The sequence below is a fragment of the Diadema antillarum genome, unplaced genomic scaffold, assembly GCF_040938485.1.
Source record: "Diadema antillarum isolate AM-2024a unplaced genomic scaffold, OU_Dant_1.0 seq00000245_RagTag, whole genome shotgun sequence".
In the NCBI taxonomy this organism is placed as follows: Eukaryota; Metazoa; Echinodermata; class Echinoidea; order Diadematoida; family Diadematidae; genus Diadema; species Diadema antillarum.
This window is the reverse complement of record NW_027271289.1, coordinates 205,517-224,681: the sequence shown is the minus strand read 5'-3', so window position 1 is coordinate 224,681 and position 19,165 is coordinate 205,517. Positions and strand designations below refer to the sequence as shown.

The following is a 19,165-nucleotide window of genomic DNA, read 5'->3' as shown; positions in this document are numbered from 1 at the left end:
TTTCTCAATTTCAAGATCCCTCCGAAAAATGGCCCCATAAGGAACAGCGATTTCCGCTGCAAGGACGAGCCCAATAGCGCGAGATAGCGAGCGTATCTTCGTTGTCCGTTTATTTATCAAAGAAATGCATGTTTGGATAATAGTGTCGCTCCTTCTTTCTGGGAGGCTGATAGTCATAGTTACTGAATCTATAATGAAGCCCAGAAACTCAACATTAGTGCGGGGCTCGCACACGGACTTTTCCTTGTTAATGACGAATCCAAGTGACTCAAAAAGTTTGATTCGGTTCTTAACATTCGCCGTACAGTCGTCATAGCTACGAGCGATTAATAGGGCGTCATCGATGTAGTTACATGATACATCTCCTAAATTGCGGAGGGCAGCTATTGGGGGTTTTAGTACTTTTGTGAACACCCGGGGGGCACTGCTCAGTCCAAAAGGCAAAACGCGAAACTGAAACAGTTTGCCCTTCCAATGAAAGCGAAGAAATTTTCTATGTTCTGGTGCTATCGGTATGCTAAAATACGCATCTTTCAAATCGATAGACGCGAAAAAACAATTTGGTTCTACAAGGAGGAGTGCCGATTCAAAGGTCTCCATTTTGAAATGATGATATGAAACAAACTTGTTCAGGCCTTTCAGATTAATGACGGGCCTAAAAGATCCATCTTTTTTAGGCGTTATGAAAATATTAGATACGAACTCCCCGTCTTGGTGGAGGCATGGCTCAATAGCGTTCTTATTGAGAAGCTTCGTAATTTCATGGTCGATAATGGTAGTTTCACGAGGTGAAAAACTTATTTCGTTTGGAACGAAGTTTTGAAAAGGCAATTGGTCAAATTCAATATGGTGGTGTTGTATAGCGTCTAAGACCCACTGGTCAGACGTAATCAGCTTCCAACTATCCGCAAATTGAGCCAGCCTACCTCCCACGACCGGGGGAGGCGAAGTTTTTGAAGGCAATTTACTCACTCCGTCCTGTGGACGAGTTACTTGTCCGGCCTCGGGTTGTCTCTGCCTGGACGGCCGCGATATGTCGGCGCCCGTCGGCCGCTGAAGTTTGGGTGCTGCCTGGGTGGAAACCTCGGAGAGGAGGGAACGTCGCTCCTCCGTTGCGGGTACGGATCGTATCGTCCGGCGTGCCCGGGGTGTCTCCTCGGGTAGGCGCCCCTATACGCCTGCCTGAAGCTCCTCTTAGGGAGACTGGTGTTGCGAGCACTCAGTCCCAGCTTCTCGGTGTCGCGAAGTTCTTTACACTTTTGTGGGAGGTCGTCCCCGAACAGAAGCGTGGATGGTTTCTGCGCCATCTCTTCGGAACACAGCGGGCGGAACGCCGGGCTTAATTCGGGTCGGATGAAATCCCTGCGTTTCGCATTCAGCTCGACGTTTGCTGCTCCGATTAGGGCGATACCATCGAGAATGAGTTTGGACGCCCGGGAGGAAAGGGGCGTATTTTGCGATAGCAGCTCGTCCGCTGCTCTCGCAAGGGGCGTCGTTGCCGTCAAAAAAAAGGGACTGCACCTTTTGTGGTTTCGAATCTGTCACTCGTGTTTCGGTTTTTAGTACGTGCCATACTTCTGGGTTAACCCTGCAAGTGGAAACGGCATCGCAGTTGGCAGGCCTTGGATATGACTCCTGCTTAGATTTCAGAGTGGATTCTTTCAGTTTCACCCGAATGAGTTTGTTCACAATATTAGCGAGCCTGTCGCTCACTGCTGCTCCAACGGGTTCGCTCTGGTGATCCACCATATCAGAGAACTCGCCGAGAACCCCGCTGTCCTGCTGAACCAGATCTTCAATTTCCATGTCGATGTCGTCGTCACGGGGTGGTTGCTCTTGCGGTGCTGGAGGGGCTTGGGTGTCCAGCAAGGACATGACCGTGGACTGCAGTGTGGAAACGGCAGTTGCGAGTTCTGAGAAGCGAGACGCGGAGCAGGCTTCGTTGGGGGGTGCGCCCAACGCCGCCGGTGCAGTCATCTGGGCGGGGATCGCGCCCGCCAGAGAGCCAGCAGGGATCACGCCTGCTGAAATGGTTGGGGCAGGGATAGCGCCTGCCGCTGTAGTTACAGCAGATGCTTCGGGGGGATGCGCCCCTGCCTGTGGGCGCGTCTTCTTGCTCCGGCCCTTGGGACCTCTCAGCTTGCCTCCTGAGTTCTCGTTCACCAGCTGCATGTCGCTCGGTATTGGGGAGCACGGTTCGTTGAGCAGCCGCTCAATATCGCCTTGCAGGTCTTCCATCTCAAAGTTCTTCTGGTCGGCCACAAAATGTACACTGACGTGTACGGATGTGAGCAGGCTACTTATACACAGTACATGAACAGGTACTCATTTGCATCTGAATAAGGACACAATACTTTGAATGTGTGGCGTTCTCTGATCGGTGACAGGTGTACAACCCAGACATGATTCCGAATAAATTAGGCTGTACGAAGTAGAATACAACACATACTGAACATGAGCAGAAAGGAATAACATAAACAAAACAATCCATCCAAACAATGGATAGAGAAGGAGGGGCAACAAGGGGGGCGTGTCTTACCCCATGTCATGGCTTTGCCCTCCTCTGTAATAATGACACTGTGACAGGAGCTGGGTCCGGAGAACACATTACGCACCCTGATGCCCTGGAGGGCCGACAGCTGGTGGGGTCCCCACAGGTTCCGCCCACCAATGACCGGCTTGTCTGTGGGAGGCAATCGACCAATCAGAGGTACAATTGTATGAACGGAGGAATCACATCACCATACACCAGTTTCACTCACACTTCTTCATTATTAAAGCATAAACAACATTTTTTTTTTCTAACTCTATCAAAATTCTTTGTGTAAGTCCCAGAAATGGCACTATTTTACATCAATAACTCATTACAATCATTTCACAATTTAGAGTACAGTATTTTTATTTTATTTGAACCTTTTTTTGTTCATAAACATTGCTTGATTCTGTTGCAGAAGTTTTGAAAGCCTCTCGATTGTTAAATTTACACCTGATTCTTATATTGGCAACTTAATTTATAAGATTTATGAAATCTTCTGGTTCTTTCACATATTGCCATTTTATTCTTTGTAATGTGTTTTGGGTTATAGTTTCTGTTTTGTTTTGTTTTAGTAGATTGAATGAATTTAATCAGTTCTGTCATAGCTTTGTTTGGTACAAGAAATGTAGTCAAATTCAGAGGAGCCAATTTGATGAAAAGATAACGATTTTTGCAGCCAAATTATTACCACAATTTGATGGGTTAGGGCTTTTCAGAGATTTTATCACTCATTCAATGCTGTTAGCTGCACTCTTTCTTCAATTACAGACATTGTTATAGTCTGCAAGAACAAATTTGTGTGATCACAGCTGCCAACATTCACACATCAAAATACGGGAGGTCTCAACAAATAATCAGGGAGGTATTTGTCTGTCACATGCACCTCACTGTGCAAAATTAGTATTATTATTATTATTATCATTATCATTATTATTATTATTATTATTATTATTATTATTAATATTATTATTATTATTATATTATTATTATTATTATTATTATTATTATTATTATTATTATTATTATCATAATTATTATTATCCTTATTATTATCATTATTATTATCATTATTATTATCATTATCATTATTATTATTATCATTATCATAATCATCATCATCATCACTGCAATGAAAATGATACTAATACTACTGCTACTTACATTATAATGATAAAGGTAACAATTATAATAACAGCAATAGAAAAAAATGATGATACGTAATAACTTTACATGGCTGGTGAACATTATACACTGATATGATCATGACATGATAACATGTAAGAATGATAATTGACAACATTGATAATTATTTGATAATATTCCTAATGAGGGAAGCTTTGCCATTTTTCTTGTCACATCATAGAGAGATATCTTCAAGTTCTCAGGGAGCCTCCTACAGAATCAATGAGACTTTGCAGCTCAGCATGCACAAACTTATCCTATGTACAGTATCTCCATGTACTTCTTCACTTCACTCTATCATGTAGAAAGCCTTGGATGCCTCTTTGACTCCATAAGGAAGAAATTATGAATTATTCATACCTCAACTCCCATCTGCTTTGACAGTATGTGATCATTATGTGATGAGCATGGAGATCTTACAGGAACAAACAAAATGTTTCTTCAAATGCCACCCTGATAAATCGTAACTGGAATCTTGAATTTCGCCACAAAACCACACGTAGGCTTCTATGGATGTCAAACGATCAGACTAGAATGTGCGATGTGGCATGAATTTTATGTGAGGGAAATGAAAACTGAATAACCAATGTGACGATGGGGGGGGGGGGGGGGGGGGTGGGGAATGGTGAACTACAGGTTGTACCTCCTAGCACTTCCACATCATTACAATACTGGGTGAAATTTGAATTGCTGAAAGGACAAGGCACATTGGACATAAATATCAGTCCTATTGTGTAGTATGAATGATTTTGTTTTTGATAGAATATAAGAAATCATGAGGGATAAACTGGGGTTCATGTTTCTTTCTGTCCAGCCTTCCTGCCCTTGCTTATTCCGAACATGACTTTTAGAAGAGGCCCTCCCCTCCCCCCCCCCCCCCCACCCACTCACTGGCTGCGGCCTTGGGGAGTCTGTGTCTGCCGATGAGGTCCCAGTTGGTACCGCCGCTGAAGAGAAGGGTTCCTACGAAGGGCGAGTCTTTCAGTTTCTGGAAGAGAGCAAGACACGACACAAACAAGTGGAATCAATCACAGATGTGTGAACACTGAAGTACATGTAGATTCATCTCTCCACATCATACTGCAACTTGGTGTAGCTACACTCTTAGCATCATTCACTCGCCTATCAACAAAACATTTAATGAGGTGTGAGGTTTTTTTTTCCCAAGTTTTCTCCCTCTACAAATGAAATTATAGATCAGTAGTTGCAATCTCACAAATTTTATTTGTATAGGGCCAGACAAAAATTGAAGAAAAATTCACACCTCAACCTTTACCCACCTGCTTAATAATCTCTTGCTTTCAATACATTTCACGTTAAAGGAAAGACATAAAATACTGTGATTGTTCTGAAAAAAAATTGCTGTTTGTGGTCCTGTTTACTGTGAAACGTTATATTTTGTGTGCATAAAACTTTCGCAAGTTTCATGAGGAGCCAAGATTTGCAATTTTACATGAAACACACAATAAAGTGTTTGTCTACACAATGCATTGAATGCTAGCACTGATTCACGAAAGTTCCATGCCGCGAATGTTTCTGGTTTTACTGTACAGTACTGTAAAAGTGGACATTTTCGTGATGTAGAAATTTTCATGCATTTCACACAACCAGAAACCAGCACAAAAATAAAAACACACGAATATTTGTCCAAGTCATATGGTCCATTAATAACTGTCTTGATTCTGCGAAATTAAAAACACACGAAATTCGTATTACCCAGCTGAGCGCCAAAAATTACTTGCGCGAAAATAACCACTCTTTATACAGCATGCTGTTTTTGCATGGGGGTTTGAAAAGTTAATGAAACATTCTATCTAGGAATAATTGCTTCAGAAATTTAGAGTTGTGTATCAAAAGACTTTCAAGCTGATAGTGTGTAGACATGTTTGATGATGTCACTTCACACATTACTTTTATATACAAATGTATACCATGTGTGCATTACCAAGGTCTGAAGCACCTACAATACTGACTATTAACACCCTACATGTATAATTATGCAAATTAAATTGTACACTCAAAGTGTTTTGATTACTGCAATGATGGTTGCTATAATTTCTGATAAAACTACTTTACATTTCACTAAAAATGCCTTGCTATCTAAGACACACAAGTGATTTACAAAAAAAATGTACAGTTGTAGCATGAATTTCTATTCCTAATTTTTGACTTTGTTTCTTGTTTGTTGGTAATTTTAATGGGAGCAAGCATTTCCCTCATATGACATGAAAGCTATTTCTTATCACCAGATCATTATAAACAATGAAAATGTAAGCACTATATTTGTGACTGTATAGAATACAACTTCTGTTTTCGTCTCCACCAAGATCTTCATATTAATCACAAATTATATCGGCATTAATTCCACCATATCAAACCCATACTTTTAAAGAGAAGCTCAACAATTTCTTTCTATCTCATTTTGATGGAGCAAGAAAATGTTTAAAGGCAAAATATCTAAAAGGCCAAAAGAATGCATCCCACAATCATAACTCTCATTTTCTCGTGGGTAAAGTCTGAAAATGGGCTTGATGACAAGAGGTTCCCCTGACTTCAGGGGGACTGGGATCGTGGGAATGACTCGAACAGGAACACATTCGACTTGACGAGTTGTCCTGCCACTGGCAAATCAATATTTCATGCGTTTCTACCCCGAAACAATGGGTAATGCATTTCTGATGGGAACTCTGCTGATCTCTGAAGCAAATTATGTAGTATCAGCCTACCATCAATAATGAACACCTTGCCATTACATATTCCCATCTGATCTACTAGACCTATATTTTATCCAACCATACAAATGTATATACAACAAGAACAACAAACCTCTGCCCCAGAAACATGACATCGTAATAACGATTATCATGTCATTAATGTGCAACACACGCCTTCTGAATCTTCCTAGTGTACAATATGTATCTGGGCAAAAAACACTTCTTTGTTATGGCTCAAGATTAACCTAATGATTGCATTCTTTAAATCAATTTTTTCTAAACACTGTTTATTTAATATGTATGTACGTATAATTATTTTTCATCTGTAGTTCAAATTGGCTGCAGAATATGAATCACTGAAGTGAACAATATTGGTTAAAACCCAGTTTATAGCATAACTGAATGGTGGAAATGGAGTGACTTTGTGAGAGGTAATAAACCAATTATGATACAGCTCAAAAACTGATTTCTAGACATACATTGTAGCCCAGTTTTGGTTAGAACACATATCACAACAATCTACCTGTATATCACACAATTAATGATGACACAAAGTTTTTTTTACATTCCTTACTAATGCTGAGTACACCATTCTTGCAAACAGGAAAATTAAGACAGTTACACAGAACTTTCTCACGCTACACATTTCATGTGTTATAGGAGGCAACATAAATTGGCACGTTACATGTAATTCCTCAAAAATTCTGGGGAAAAAAACACATTAAAATGTACATGGCCCAAGCAAGATAAGATTTGATGGAAAAGTTGTGAACATACAAAGCAATTAGGACTACCAAAGACATTTCTATTACCTTTTTTGAGCACAAATCTTTATGAAGGGATAATGAATTGTGTGAAACTTTGTTCTGCTTTGTTTGTTTGTTTATAGATTTAGGTGTTACATGTATCTATTCTAATCATTTAACTACATCAATGTTGTTAATCACATTTTTCTGGGGGTGGGGGTCTATACCCTACCTTCAGACATGCTTCCACTGTCTCGTTTAACATAGTAACAGCATACTTACGTAGTATTTAAAGGCAGGTCTCCTGAATCAAATAACAAACAGGCTTCATACTTTTCTATGTTGGGATTGAAGGTCAGGTTTTTGCTCTCTATGAAAGTTTTGAAGTTACAAGAATAGGACACAGGAGATGTTAAAATAGAATCAGCAGTGATGATGCCTCCAGAGTATTTCTTTTTTCTGCAGTAAGCAGCAGTCTAATATTGCTTTGTCTTTAAAAAAAAAGGGAAAAAAAAAGAAACGAGGGGGGAGGAGGCTTATCAAGGCAATAGTGATCCAAACAACCTGCTTCGTATCAACCCGATGCCTCGTATTCATCAACCAGTGGCCCCCGAGCCCGTATTACGGATAAAGCTTAGTCATCAACTGTCATAATTCATATTTCCCCCCTGATAAGGAGGTTTTCCTAAATCCGTGCATCGCCATACACCACACGGCGGGAACGTTTTGGGGGGTTCCATGTTTTCGGAGTCACAGGAAATGCAGTTCCATATCAACATCACTTCGCTGCTTTGCTGTAATTGCTCAACTCATTTGGGGTTTTGGGGCTCCTTTTTTTTTATGTATCATTTTTTCTCTCCTTCCATAGCATTTCACTTGTCATTTTATAATGCTGTCCTATACATCAATAAGTTGCTGACCGGTGTGAATTCAATAGTGTAATTCAAAACAAGATGATCATTTTTTATGCCATTTTGGTGTTCCAAATTGATTGGAATGTCTTGCAGACAGCAGAACTCAATGTAGAATTGCTGCGGGGATTTTCCAAAATTGTTAACTTTTTACTGAAATATGGATGCAATTCAAAAAGGCAAGAGAAGAATCATACTGGAATCACAAATAACATTTCCATTAATAAAGAAAAACGAATAATATTCATCTAATCCTCCATACCAGGTTGGTGCCTACACTTTTCAGTATCACAAGGTCATCAGCACTTTTTTCCCCAGTCATTTCAACTTTTTTCTTGCTGACTGTCTTTAGTGTCAACTGAATGAAGACTGAAACAGAAAAATACAAAAACTGCTTACAATTTGTATGTAACAAGAACCCCCCCCCCCCACACACACACACACAAACTACTATTATAGACAAAACACTTGATTATAAAAGTATTGAGCCCATACATTTGGTTGTTAATTTTTTTTTCTTTTAACCTAGGCAGTTCTTGTAAAAACATGTGCATATACACACTTTGTAGTACTGGTGTGGTCTACAAATCACACTATCCTCGTGCCAAGATATAGTATCTGACTGTTGAGTAAAAACATTTCAACAATGACTCAAACAAAGTTGTTCTCTTCTCTTGTGTGTGTGAAGATGTAAAAGTTGGACTCATGTACATGATCAACCTTACAATCAATAGCAATACTTTCCCGAAGTCTTTAAAAAAAATATATACAGTACATGCACTATTGTTGATTTTTGTGTTGTTTTTTCAAGAACCACGATTGTGCTATACTATGTAGATGCCTGTACATTCATCACATGAAAAATGCCAAGAATTTAATTGCATACACCTTGGCAATGACTATAACATATTAGTCCCATTTACAACCTTTGTTAAAGGTACTATTTACCATTGAGATCAGTGATATTAAAAAATGTTCCGAGTTATCTCTTTTGATGCATATGTGTAGGTCAGTTGTATCACAAACATCCTACCATATAAAAATTTTGCAATAAAGCCTGAAATATCAGGAGATATTTTTCTCAATAAACCATAACTGTGGATGGTTTAGTCCAGAAACAATCAAGTATAACAACGTATTGCTCACCTTTTGTACATTTAACAATTTTGAGGATTCATTATACTGATTAACATTCTTACTGTACATTGGTTGTTTTTTATCCCTAAAACTCACATTTTAGAAATATTTTGAAGCAGTACAGCTGGGTTTTTGTTTCATCTACAAATGGTAAACAATGCCTTTAAGTCTCTGCACCCTTCCTTGTGGGTACTATTCTCTCTCATCCTAGTGCAATGTAATCAACAATGAAGTCATAGAAACAAAAATACAGTAACTTGCTTCTGTGACAGTGTACCTCATTTTCAAGGCAAGACACAAGGTTCTCACCAAAAATAAGTTCCTGATCATGTGTAGTGACAGGCTCTGCCATAATCAATGACACATGTTTCAAGCTTGATGTGTTCATTGCTGAGATTTTACTCCACAGTTATGATCAATATACCTTACAAATGTGACAGTTTATCGACTTTTAAATGCCAGATACTGTGATTAACAGCCTCACCAAAAAAAAAAAAAAAAAGGTAGGCAACTTTATATCACTGTTACTGTTTTCCCTGTCAGTCATTTAAACCACTTCAAAGGTGCCACACGTACACACTATAAGCGCTTGCCCGATTGCCCAAGGCAAGTGAAAATGAAAGTTAAGCTATTAAATGTTTTGGAACAATGAGAGAAAATGCTTGCTTGCCTTTGAAAAAAACAAAAAGTTTTGAAGCCACTTTTTTTTTCCCTTTCCCCCCTTCAAACCCACAAAGTCAACTGTATTGAAGCCCAAAGATAAAATGACTGTTTTATAGTGATGCACTGCACTTAATTTCATTCAGCAACTTCCCAACACTTACGGTATGTGTAGAAGCCCCATGATGATGCAATGCAACAAACACTCAATCAAACCAAGATTGTTACTCCTATTAAATGTGTCTAATCTTGCAAATCAATGCTTGCTGTTTATTCATATGATTGTGTTTTATTAAGCTCTTGATTTACGAGTATTTTTTGAAATATCAGTTTCTATTTGTGGACTTTCTTTTTGGGAAAGTAATATTCATGTTCGGGCAAGTATTCTGCAACAATTTGAAAATCTGCTTGCCCAACTGGGTACATGTAAGTGCCTGTAAACAAGTTCTGTTGCACTCTGCACTTATTGGTTTACACTCTACACATTTGCAGCCCCCTCACGATAAAATTTGTTTATGACAATCACTCCTGTGTAACATGTCAACAGCAGGAAGACTAAGATTAAATATTGTAAAACGAGGAACGTTCGCGTGCATTTTAATTTCGCAAATTTCGCGAGCCAACATTCACGAAAGTTCTTGTCTGCACTATATGCATTGAATGTTAGAGGCAACTCCTGAAAATTTAATGCCGCGAAAAAAGGCCGTCGGCTCCAATTCGCGGAAAATTTCATGCCGCGAAAATATCGTGTTTTACAGTATCATGTGTACGAGAAAATTGTGCACGGAGCAAGTCTCTGCAAAGGAAAGCTAAATTCTCCTGTAGCGCCACTGCGAGGTGGAGCTGAGCGGAAAGGTGAGATTGAAGCCCATTTCACGACTTACAAATAACCTGACGGATGTATATCATTTTCTTTACAAAAGTAGGACGTTTTAGACTAGATAAAGTTATTTTGAAGGTCGACTTGTCCTTTAACTTCCTAAGGCAGTCAACCAGAGTGTAGGCCTCAAATGAAGCAATATATTTTTAATAGTGCAGTTAAAGTTTGTACACCTGCGATATGTTGAACAGAGCATACTGGAAACAATGATGGGCCAACATAAAAACAGAACTAAACTGAGATATAAGCCTATAGATGACACACAAATCCGAGTTGTCATAGAAACACAACAAGCTCTGCAACCATGTAAGCTTGTCTGATTTTCCACAAACACAATCTCTTGCCTCCTGCCTATTTCTACGTTGTACATCTCTCTGTTTAATGGTACCTACAGTATTTCACTCTATCTCTCTCCATCTATCTCTTTTTCGAGTTAATCTTCCGTGGATGAGCAAAATAATCTTATCCATCAAACACGATGATGATTATCTGTCTTCTGAGTGTCTGCTGGCAAAGATTATTTTCTTTCTCTCTGTTTTTTCAAGTGCTAATGGCAATACTCGTCTCATTTCCAGAACACCCAATCTCCGGGGAAAAGCTCTTCAAAATGATTGATTGCGAGATACGCCACTTGTGGGCATGAAAGGTGTCCAAGAAAAATTATCCATTGAAATCATTTCCTCACGCTTTCCTCTTGTTGTCGTAGCTGCATTTCTGTGTGTAAGATAAACTTCAGACAGATAATCTCACTGAAAAGGTATCTTATGTTTGTTAAAATAATGAAATAAGAAGGAACTTTGTGTATTCTTTTACAATGTAGTGAAACTGAAACTGAACTCTATGTTCATATTGAATTATCACAAAGAGGAAATTAATCAGACAAATACAGCAGAAAAAGTGACTTTTCAGATCATATTCAGGGACAAAAATCACATGGAATATTCATGAAATGCAAATTAAATTTTGCAACCCAGACTTTGTCTCACAAGTCTCCAACATGTAGGCACAATAATCTCAAAATTTTCCTCAAAATGTTCAAAAAGGAATTAAAAGGACAAATATTACATATTTACATAAAGGCTGTGGAATGATATGGCAATAATTACTTTTTTTCTTAATTAACAAAGAAAGAGGTTTATAGTTAATACTGATAAAAATTACTTTTATAGGATTGCTGGTATTTCCATGTTTTGTTTTGTTTTTCAAAGCGATAATGAGATATGTGGGGTGATGGTACCTATAAATCAGCACCTCATCTACAGAAGATTTTCAGGATGTCAGCACTTGTATGACAAATATGACAGTTTCAAGAAAATATGAGGCTCCTCCAATTTCACAACCTTGATCCTTTTGTCTGGCTGAAATGAAACTTTCAATGTTCTGTTTTATCTTGAGTTGAAAAGTGGAATTTTCAAGAGTACACATACGCAAAATGGTCAAGAAACAAATGTTTGATTATTCAAATTCATGAAATTCTTCTGTCGAGATGCTTTCATTGCAACTGATTGACAAATTGCCCTGCAATGACGAAATGTTTGATTGGTATCAGAACATGCTAGAAATCAATCTACCCACATGTCTAATTGTACGTGTACGCGATATTTGATTGAAATTGAATGTCACTTGCATTTATGACAAAATGCAACGCTCCGAAAACTTGCTGGTACAAGTTGTACTTTAAAGGTAATGCTGGTACTAGTCATACAAGTACTGGAGTGGCATACATTTGTATACACTAGCTGTAGTCAGTGGTATTTACTGAAGAAGTACACATTCAGGTACCCTCTGTTGAACAGAATGCAAACCACTGCAATGCTGCTTAAAATGCCAATATTTTCGCTACAGCAGGAGTAGTGAATTGGAAAGCCTTGCAGTGGAGTATCAGCTCAGCTCAAGCTGACAAATGTTGCAATGTACAATGTAGTGACTCTTATCAAGACTAGCACATGAAACTATCCAAATCACTTTAAAATGGGCACTCTGGGGTTGTTGCCTATGCTACTGTAACTACAATGTACAGTACATACAATGTATTTTTCGAATCACATTATTTTCCTTTGTTTATCATAGTGTAAATGTACATTGCACAAAAATTATGTGAACAATGCTACATGTACATTCATATCACTGACTGTATTTTCATGCAGCTTCTACTGTATGACAGATACAGGTGTTCTGTATTGGGATATCCCTTCTTAATTGCTCAGGATTGAAATATACATCTGACAAATGAGTGCACTGTTACACATGTGTACATGTAAAGTGAGGAATTGGTATTAATCATTGGATTAAACATAATATCATACTTCATTCATAAAGATAATATTTCAATACCTTATGGGCAATTCCGCGGTTAGTAACGTTACATTTTAAGGACATTCTCATGATTTAGATTAGACTCATTTCTCTATCTGTGGATGTGAAGTCTCATTAATGTCACCAGAGATCATTCTAGTGTAGACCTAGAACAGAGCAAAGAATGAAATCCTTTCATGAATTATTTTAGAAGAAAGGTCTGCTTTTAATGCCGGTTAGTAACGTTACAAAAAAAGGACATAAAAAATTGATGAGCATCTTTGAACAAAAAGTTTGCTAAAACTGGCATAGCTTGAAATATATCAACACTTATTTTTCATTTCTAGCTTTAAGGGCAATGTCTACCCCAAATATTCTTTCTCATTATAACTTTGTTTGAAAATTAAGTACAAAAATCATGGTTAGTAACGTTACGGTTAGTAACGTTACGGTTTGTCCAGTGATAATAGAATTGTGCGTTAACTCAAATCATTATATGTTTCCCCATGAGAATGCAAAGTTAAAGCTAAGAAACATCAGGTAAGACATGAAACTCTTATTTCAATCATCAAACTCATGCAGTATAGTACATGTACCATTGTACTTGTACTGTTAAAAAAGACTAGAAAAAAAGTTTGCATAAATTACAAACTAAAAAAAAGTACCACTTTTAAAGGCTAGGTCAAGTGATATCCACAGTTTCATAACTTTGCCAATCACTGTTTATCATGACTCACAGTAATTCACAAAAGCAGCCTGTTTTATGGAGCAAAACAGTTAATGTGTTCCTTATCAAGAGTACCTTTAATAAAGGGGAAAGAAATCAAAGAGCAAAAACTAATGTACCGGTATGTAGTATGTACAGTGTATGGCCAATTGTGGTGTGCGTAGTCATTGCACAATAGGAATCCAGCATAATGCAATGTTTTATATTATTGTGAAAGTAGTTTAAGTCATATGACATTAACTCAAATAATACAGTGTATTAGCTGAATTCATGTTTATTCAAGTCTAGAGACATGTATTTTTTTTTCTTTTAGACCAGTTTGAATGTCTAATCTCTGCGCTGTTTTGAAAACAAAAGTCTGTTTGCTGTACCTGAAGCGTAATTAACCCCGACAAACCATTGTATGATAATTTCAAATTGGGACAGAAAATTTGAAGCGATGGCCTCAATTGTTTTTAACACTACTTTCCACACAAAATGCTCTGCTGGCCCACAGATTCCATCAATTGCCCCTTCCCATGGGAAGTGGTTAAAAAAAAAATCGCTCAATGTGCACCTTGTGAGCCTTCTGTAGTGATGCAAATGCTGTAGACCCCCCCTCAACATTTCCCGCCACGATTCCGCATCAGGCAAAGATTTTGCCGCATCGTCTCATGACTTTTTTCATTGAAGTCTCCTGCATATTTTGAGACCAAATTTGCGACGTCCGGGTACACCGTTCTGCAGTTATGTAATGTTTTGCATAAAAGCATGGCGACCTGAAAACAGCTCAAATTCATGATATCAATATATGCAAATCCAATACAAATTGTGTTTTTTTTTTTTTGTTAATTTGATATTAATTAGATTGTTTCAACCTTTGACCAGTGAAATTAATCAATTGTAATGTAGATAAGCTTGAAAAAGCGCCTGCAACAAATTTCGGCAAAAAAAACCAATAGAAAACAAAAGGTAAAAAAACATTAAAATACATAAGAAATTAACAAAACAATAAAAAACAAAAGAAACTGATTTTGATTTTGCTATTTTTTTTGCAAGAAAATTGTTTGATGTGTCTTGAGGAACTCTAACACAAAAATTTAGCTATCCTTCAGTCTGTTTTATGGAGTTATAGGTGAAAATATGATTTCATATGTAAATTTGCATAATTAATTTCCTAAAAAAAGAAGCAAATATCTTTTTACTGTAAGACCACGTAATCTCGTAGTTGACATCTGGCTCTATCATCAGGCAAAATTTTGCCAGACCAGGACCTGTCCATTGGAGTCTTATTCACTTATTTCATGGTTAGTAACGTTACAATACACACAGGCTGTGGTTAGTAACGTTACGTGGTTAGTAACGTTACACATTTTGACTGCTGTTATTTCTAACTTCTATAATGATTAGTAATACCTATTTTTATATTTCAGTTAGTCATTGGACACAGCAGGAAAAATTGAAATATTATCATTCATAGACACTTTATACTCTCTGGAGGTAAATAATTTCACTTTTTGGTTAGTAACGTTACATGACTGTCCAATGGTTGGGGAAATGCACACATGTTTGCATTTCGAAGACATGTAAGTTGATTTTACTTAATCTATCCATGAAAGCACTGCATTGCCTCTATGAATTCAATATTTGTGGCTAGAAAATGGCATTTACCTTGACTAGCTATCTTCTTTGCTATTATGGAGATTTTGCTGATGAAATTCAATCTGAAAGATTACTTGTTCAAAATTGGTGAATTCAATACCTAAAACTATCAAGATACCCTGAAAAATAGTTTTTCCTGAATTATCAATGTGTTCTTTCTGAAGTCAAACACAAAAATCAAGGAAAAAACCAAATTGAAATTTTATGGTCATGTCCCTCTAACTGCGGAATTGCCCTTATAGAGTTTGCATCCTGCACAGTATTGAAGTAGTACAAGTATGCAAATAAAAAAGGAAAGGAAATAAAAAAAGAGTAGGGGGAACCTACATTTATTTGTAACATTTTCTGATAGTTTGTCAAGGTTATAAAGTGCTAGGATTAAAGGCTACAGACACTGCCATTAAAATTACAATTTAAAATCAAATCAGCATCTCCTCTAAACACACAAAAAAAGATAATTTCAACTTATGCACAATGTTGTACTGTAATATTTAATCAAAGATCTGATGTAAAACCAGAGTTTGTACTACTACAATGTACTTCAAATGCAACACACAAAAATATATTTCCATCCTTTCTAAAATTTTAAAGTGAAGAAGAGACAAGTACTTGTACAATTGTGTGAGGGAGCAAAACAAGTGAAAGGGGGGGGGGAATTCCATATCCCCTCCAACAAAGTAAGCTTTAATTGTTTTTTAACAATGAAATTGTGTGATTTGGTGCATACTTTTATCATGGTACATGTAAGTCTGAGACATTATACAAGTGTATCACTTTGCATTTTACAATGTATTCACTATTTTGTAGAAATTACCATGTTGCTGCCAAATCATTTAGCATTCTACAAGTTTGTAAAATTCTGTGACAGCTTTCAATAGAAGACAGCACATTCCTTTTCTATTCAATTAACAATTTGTCCCCACATGCAATCAAGGCCTGGTTTACTATCGATCTATAGTATTAAAAACAAACAAACAAACAAACAAACAAACAAACAAAACAAAACAAACAAACAAAACCTTATCCACAGTATACAGAATACCCACGCATGCCCATGTACTGACTGTACTTGATAATACCCAGTACACAGATGTAGTACATGTTTGTATACTGCATACATTGAAGTGGGTTTTGATTTTTCCATGAATATTTCATCCACATTATCATGGAGCCATTTTCCAATGAAGCACATAGTGCATGCTTAAACAGTAAGAGGTAACTTCAGTCATGTTTACAATTCCTATCAAATGCATATTTTTGTCAAAAATCAGATTGGAGCAAAAATAAATTGGTAGGCATTTCAAATGTCTAAACTTGTATTAACAATCATACTACCACTAGTATTTAAATCAGTACAGTTGACCAGTACCAATTTGTAAGTATTTCCCCACAAGGCAATCTTGGCTTAGACTGTAAGTTGCATTGTAAGCTCCCCAGCTCCCCTCCCTAAAACCTCATCAATTAACCCATTCCTCCCACAATTCTCTAAGAACTTTCTATGTCATCCAAATGAGATTCTTTTGGCCAATCAACAAAGAATGGACAGATTGGTAATCTGCCTATACATAGGTGCGAAAGCAGTCAAGCAGAACATCATCCCCTTTCCATAACCAACTGCATTTGCCATCGAAGAATACAAAATACCAACCGGACATGAGATACGTTTGTACATTGTACAAGTCCACGCTGCACACTGGCACTAGTCCGATGGTCCCTGACCAGTAAAAATTACCGTTGGGCCAGTAACTTTTTCAGGAATTGACCAGTAAAAGATGGAAACACCGGGTACCTACTGGTAATACAGACAGGTCGGACCAGCAGAAAAAATGGGTTAGTATGCAGCTCTGTATTTATTAGTAAAGTATAAATTTGCTGGGCTCGCAAACTCTTTTGCTATGCACTAGACTATAAGGGCACCCAGCCGAATGGGGTCAGCAAAAGTAAAAATCTAGTGAGCTCAGCTCAGTCTTGAGTGCTACAGTACGTACAAGTGTACATCTTCATATGAGTTTTTAAAGCAAAACAAGCACACTAATAGATCTGTACAGTGTACATGTATGTTGGGAAAGATAAATCAAACTACATGTAGAATACATCAAAGTTTTTATAAAGAAAAAGAACAGATAGAAGAAACTCTAATCTTTCCATCAAGAACATTTTTTCTGTTCAGCATAACACAAATGACAAAAATATAAAAAGTAGGGTCTACATGAATTTAAGTCACGAGCTGCAGAGCAGAGCATCTTGTCTATATTTTGTGAACCTCCTACCCAGGTTTGGTTCCCAGGGCCAGAGTTGGCGCTACGGGAAGCTGTGCCCATGTGGAGAGTGGTATACCAGGTTCCTGGATACGTAAATTCTCTCCTAAGCATTTGTGCATTTGTATTTATTTGGGAAAAAATGGAATATTGTCATTGGGGGTTGTGTCTGAGAAACTCTCTTGGCATGCTGCATTAAACATAAATATATCTATGGGGTTCTAGAGATTCATCTACGCTGAACGAGCATCTGGCATACTATCAGAGTGTATTGATAAGCTAATAAACGGTTCTATATGAACTCTAGAGGTCTACACCTAGACTCTAGAGTGAGCCTAGTCTGCTCTGCCTCTGTCTGAGCGTGCTGTGAATCAGTGCGATGAGATTAGGTAACATAGAGAAGTTAGAACTAACGCTTAAGTAAGTTGCTTGTTGCCAGTTGGATCCCTGTCAGTAAAAAGACAAAGTCATATGAAAAATCAAGAACAGTACAAAACTACATCACAAGCTCATTTGAAGTATTTACAAAGCATATACTATAATTAATTGATCTTCAAAACATCAACGAGGGTAAAAACAACCCACTAATACAAATCACATTCAAGGTACAACGTCTCGTCTTCGCAGCGCCTTGCCCATGCCCCCGCGGTCTGCAGCAGCAGCAGCAGCATGCAGCAGCAGCTAGCAGTGACCCGCAGGTGTACCTCGAGGCCTCGCGGGCCCATTGCAAAGTCATCGCCCCCGCTGCGCTCCGCGGCATCACACTTCAGACTCGCGCTACCTATGAGACAGATTGAGTAGTGCTGCCAACGCTGTGTTGTGTGCATCGGGCAATCTGTTAGCCGCCACATATCGCGATACTCACGATGGTTTCGCGTGGTTCTTGACTCTCGGCATGTTTCGATTGCTGCTTGTTCCTTTTAACCTTCGTCCTTCCACTTTCTCCATCTTCTCCTGGTAATCGTTTCTTCCCACGAGGCATATTATACGATGGAATAACGGGCAAATTACAGGGGAAATATCACAATTATAATTCACGCAACACAAAGAACGCGCTCTGTGGCGAGGGAACATGCACAAAAATAATGCGTGAAGTTTGTATCGTAATTAGCATATGACCTCCAGAGGAAAGGTCGGATTTCCAATTTGATATTTCTTTAAATATTTCCTCTCTGAAATTCAAGGGGTGAAAGTGTACACCTACCAACCTCAATTTCAAAGGTTTCGAATATTTTTGTTTATATTGTATCAAATTCTTGCGGATTTTATGGAATGGTTATCTAAACTTACTTGTCAAAATTGAATGGATTGGCAGTGTTTTTGTACATACCAGTAAGACTTTTTCCCACTGACTCGCGTGTACAAGTACAGCATGCATGCATTGCATGTACTGTGGGAATATGCGTAAATTACGTGCAAAAAGTGATTGGGCTACCCTCAGCGACCAATAAGCCAGCGACCAATAACTTCGTCCTAAC

The 19,165-nt window shown here is 38.0% G+C and overlaps 1 protein-coding gene and 1 pseudogene across 1 annotated transcript in view; both read right to left on the bottom strand.

Annotated features, from left to right (window-relative positions):
• LOC139729551 (protein RCC2 homolog) overlaps positions 1-18,752 on the bottom strand; it is a gene marked incomplete at its 3' end in the record, with an annotated part of 35,313 nt that extends 16,561 nt beyond the window's left edge. The window contains exons 1-3 of the mRNA XM_071640476.1: positions 18,553-18,752; positions 4,610-4,706; positions 2,540-2,683 (exon numbers count right to left, since the gene is read on the bottom strand). Coding sequence (XP_071496577.1) covers positions 2,540-2,683; positions 4,610-4,706; positions 18,553-18,669 — 358 coding nt within the window. The remainder of the gene's footprint in view (positions 1-2,539; positions 2,684-4,609; positions 4,707-18,552) is intronic.
• On the bottom strand, positions 990-2,238 carry LOC139729549 (uncharacterized; annotated as a pseudogene).
• Positions 18,753-19,165: the final 413 nt, after the last annotated feature.